The sequence below is a fragment of the Ochotona princeps genome, chromosome 10 (genome assembly GCF_030435755.1).
Source record: "Ochotona princeps isolate mOchPri1 chromosome 10, mOchPri1.hap1, whole genome shotgun sequence".
Taxonomy (NCBI): Eukaryota; Metazoa; Chordata; class Mammalia; order Lagomorpha; family Ochotonidae; genus Ochotona; species Ochotona princeps.
Genome location: NC_080841.1, coordinates 16,353,369 through 16,357,272, shown reverse-complemented (window position 1 = coordinate 16,357,272; position 3,904 = coordinate 16,353,369). Strand labels below are relative to the sequence as shown.

The following is a 3,904-nucleotide window of genomic DNA, read 5'->3' as shown; positions in this document are numbered from 1 at the left end:
TTAGCAGTTTGCGGGCCCTGCTGAGTTGTTGTTTTTTGTTGTTGTTTTGTTTGTTTGTTTAATTGATTTATTTCAAGGTAAAGTGACAAAGAAAGAGAGGGACAGAAAGATCTTCCAACGGCTGGTTTGCTCCCCAAATGGCCACAATGGCTAGAATTGGGCAAGGCAGAACTCGGGGGTCCTGGAACTCCATCCAGGTCTCCCACATGGATGGTAGGGGTCCAAGTATGAGGGTCATCTTCTATTGCCCTCGAAGGCACATTAGCAAGAGGCTGGATTGGAAGAGGAACAGCTGGGACTTAAACTGGTGACTTGATATGTGATGCTAGAGTCATGACCCACCATGCCACAACATCAGCCCTTGCTTCTTTTCACCAAGTACCATCCATTTCTCTTCCCATGTGCAGGACCCTACTGGTCTGTGAGTTCTTGGGCTGTGGCACTGGGGGGCACAATTGCCAGTAGCTTACGGGGTATTGGGAGCAGCTGCCTGCCAGCTGAGAGACCTGGGTCCTGGTGATGGGAGGGCAGACCTAGAGAAGGTGGCACTGGTGTGTCGCTCCCAATTGCTGCAGCCATGCGTGCTGGGCATGAGAGTGGTCAGAGGCTGAACGTCTTCTGCGGATGCCTGGCCCCTGAGTTGGGGGGCAGAAACGATTAGGTCCCAGGAGTGAGTCGCTGTGAGTGGGCTTAGTGTGCTTACAAGGGAACTCAGGACAGGAGGTTGGCCTGGCTACTGGGATACTGCATGCCGGCATTCCTCACCAGAGTGCCTGGGTTTGAGTCGCAGCTCTGCTTCCTGTTCCAGGCCCCTGCTAATGCACACCGGGGGCGGGGGCAGTGGTGATACTCAAGCAGCTGGATTCCTGCCACCTGTGAAGGACACCAGGCCTGAGTTCCCTGCTCCTGGCCTTGGCCTGGTCCAGCCTCAGTTGTTACAGGCAGTGGAGGTGTGGACCAGCAAGTGGGAACACATGCTCTCTCTGTCACTGTCTGCCTCTTGAGTAAATGGAGAGAGAGAAGGAGAAAGAGACCTCAGAGAGTGTCTTGCTCACTTTTGCCAGGTGGAAGGACCAAAATAAAAAGGTTAATTTAAAAAAAACTGGAACACTTTTTTTCTATTTTTAAACTTTTTTATTATTATTATCATCATTTCATGATACATTTCCATAAGCCCTGGGATTTTCCTTATCCCCTCCCCAAGTTTTCTCCCCACCACTGAGTTCCCCTATATTATTACTACAGTATAGTATTAGTTCTTCATAAATGGTCATATGCCCATCATCGCAGGCATGGAAAATGACAGAAAGTCCAGCACCCTATTGTCAAGATATAATTTACAGTTTCATTGGGAGTTCATCTTTGATCTGGAAGCAGAGATGCATACTGTAGTGTATCCTCACATCTGGATATCCTCACACAGTTACTATGCATCCCCTTATATGAAAAGCCGTAATACAAAACCAACAACAGGAGGAAAAATAGAAATTTATAATGCCGTGAAGTTAAATAACAATGCTACTGGATATGACAGTCTCCATTACACAGCTACTGTACTTCCCCTTAGATAAAAAGCCATGAAACAAAATCAACAACAGCAAGAAAAGAAGAAATTAAAAGTGCCATGAAGTTAAATAACATGCTATTGAATGACTAATGTGTCGCTGAAAAAATGAAGAAGAAAATCAATAATCTTGAAGAAAATGATGCTGCTGTATCTTTGAGTCAGTGAAGATTTTAATGAGAAAGTATTTAAGAGATGAAATAAACAAACAAATCCATGAACTATAGTTTCTGCTGATGTTTGCTGGTGAGATATATCTCCAGTAGGCAACAAATAAATGGGTTTTGCTTTTTTTTTTTAATCCAGTCTACTTATCTGACATTTGATTGATGAATTAAAGCCATTTACATTCAGAGTTAATATGAATGGGTGGTAATCTGGTCTTGTCATTTTAGCAATGGGTTGTTCATTGATTTAGTCTTCTGTTATTTTACTGGGATGTTCTTCATCTTTGCCTTTGTTTTTTTTTTTTTTTAAGATTTATTTATTTTTATTGCAAAGTCAGATACACAGAGAGGAGGAGAGGCAGAAAGGAAGATCTTCCATCCGAAGATTCTCTCCCCAAGTGACCGCAACGGCTGGTGCTGCACTAATCCGAATCCAGGATCCAGGAACTTCCTTCAGGTCTCCCACGCGAATGCAGGGTCCCAAGGCTTTGGGCTGTCCTCAACTGCCTTCCCAGGCCACAAGCAGGAAGCTGGATGGGAAGTTGGGCTGCCGGGATTAGAACCAGCGCCCATGTGGGATCCCGGCGCATTCAAGGTGAGGACTTTAGCCGCTACGCTATTGCACCGGGCCCTGCCTTGGTTTTGGCAGGTGCTATTCCTCTTCTCTGTCAAGAGAAATCTTTAACTGTCACTTGTAGGGCATGTTTGGAAGAGGTATATTCTTTTAACTTGGTTTACTATGGAATAATTTTATTTCATTTTCAAAGACAAAGGAAAGCTTTGCTGGGCACATTATCCTGGGCCGACAATTTTTTGCTTTTAGAATCTGGAATATGTTGCTCCATTCTCTTCTGGCCTGTAGAGTTTCCTGTGAGAGGTCTCCTGTGAGTTTAACTGGCATTCCTTTATATGTTGATTTTTTTTTCATGTGCACATTTAAGGATCTTTTCCTTATGCTTGATTGAAGAGAGCTTGATTATCATGTGTCGTAGTGAAGATCGCTTTTGGTCAACCCTGTTGGGAGTTCTGTGCCTCTCCTGGATGTTGTTTCCCAATTCTTTCTCTAGATTACGGAAATTTTCCCTTATTATTTCATTGACTACATCTTTAAACCCAGCTTCTCTTTCTGCACCTTCTGGGACTCCCATAACTCTTTTATTTGGCCTTTTAATAATGTATTTCAGTTCTTGAATACTTTTTTTAGCTTGACCCAACTCTACTTCCAGCTTTTTGTTTGTTTCCTTCTGGTGACAGGAACTATCTTCCAATTCTGAAATTCTTTCTTCTGCTTGCTTCATTCTATTTTGAAGTCTTTCCACTGTACTTTTTTTTTTTTTTTTAACAACCGGCAATCAATTTATTAAAATAGTCAGTGGGCTTAGGCATCTGTGATGGTGACCTCCACCTCCACTCCCGGCTCAGTGCTGATGGAGGTGATCTGCTTCACAATCTCTGAAGGACTGTGCAGGTCGATGAGCCGCTTGTGGATCCTCATCTGGAAGCAGTCCCAGGTCTTGGACCCCTCCCCACAGGGCGTTTTTCTGGTAGTGATTCTCAAAGTCTTGGTAGGCATCCGAACTGGTCCTTTCACTTTCAGATTCTTCTCCTTTGCTCCTCTGATCAAGGCAGCACACACCTTCTCCAGGGACTTGACGTTGCAGCTGGTCAGCGTGATCCTGATGCGGTGGATGGCCACCTCGGGCTCCACGGGCGTCTTGCCGGTATCTTTAAAAGCCATGGCTGCGGCGTGGCTTCCTGACCGACTTGTTCCTTGGCGAGAGCGAACAGCGGTGAGTCAGGAGCCGGAGCGGCCGACGTAGCCCTCCCGGCAGCAGCGACAGCGTCTTCCCGAAAAGTGCATTGTACTTTTAATTTGTTCCACTGTATTCTTTTTTTTTTAGATTTTTATTTATTTTTATTACAAAGTCAGATATACAGAGAGGAGGAGAGACAGAGAGGAAGATCTTCCATCCGATGATTCACTCCCCAAGTGAGTGCAATGGCTGGAGCTGAGCCAATCCGAAGCCAGGAACTTCCTTCCAGGTCTCCCACGCAGGTGCAGGGTCCCAAGGCTTTGGGCCGTCCTCAACTGCCTTCCCAGGTCACAAGCAGGGAGCTGGATAGGAAGTGGAGCTGCTGGGATTAGAACCAGCGCCTATATGGGATCCCGGTG

General features: G+C 45.5%; 1 protein-coding gene across 1 annotated transcript; it reads right to left on the bottom strand.

The window, feature by feature from the left end:
- Positions 1-3,058: 3,058 nt before the first annotated feature.
- LOC101533699 (small ribosomal subunit protein uS10-like) lies at positions 3,059-3,580 on the bottom strand. Its single transcript, XM_036495288.2, has one exon. The coding sequence runs from the start codon at positions 3,467-3,469 to the stop codon at positions 3,110-3,112; it is 360 nt and encodes a 119-aa protein (XP_036351181.2). The 5' UTR covers positions 3,470-3,580; the 3' UTR covers positions 3,059-3,109.
- Positions 3,581-3,904: the final 324 nt, after the last annotated feature.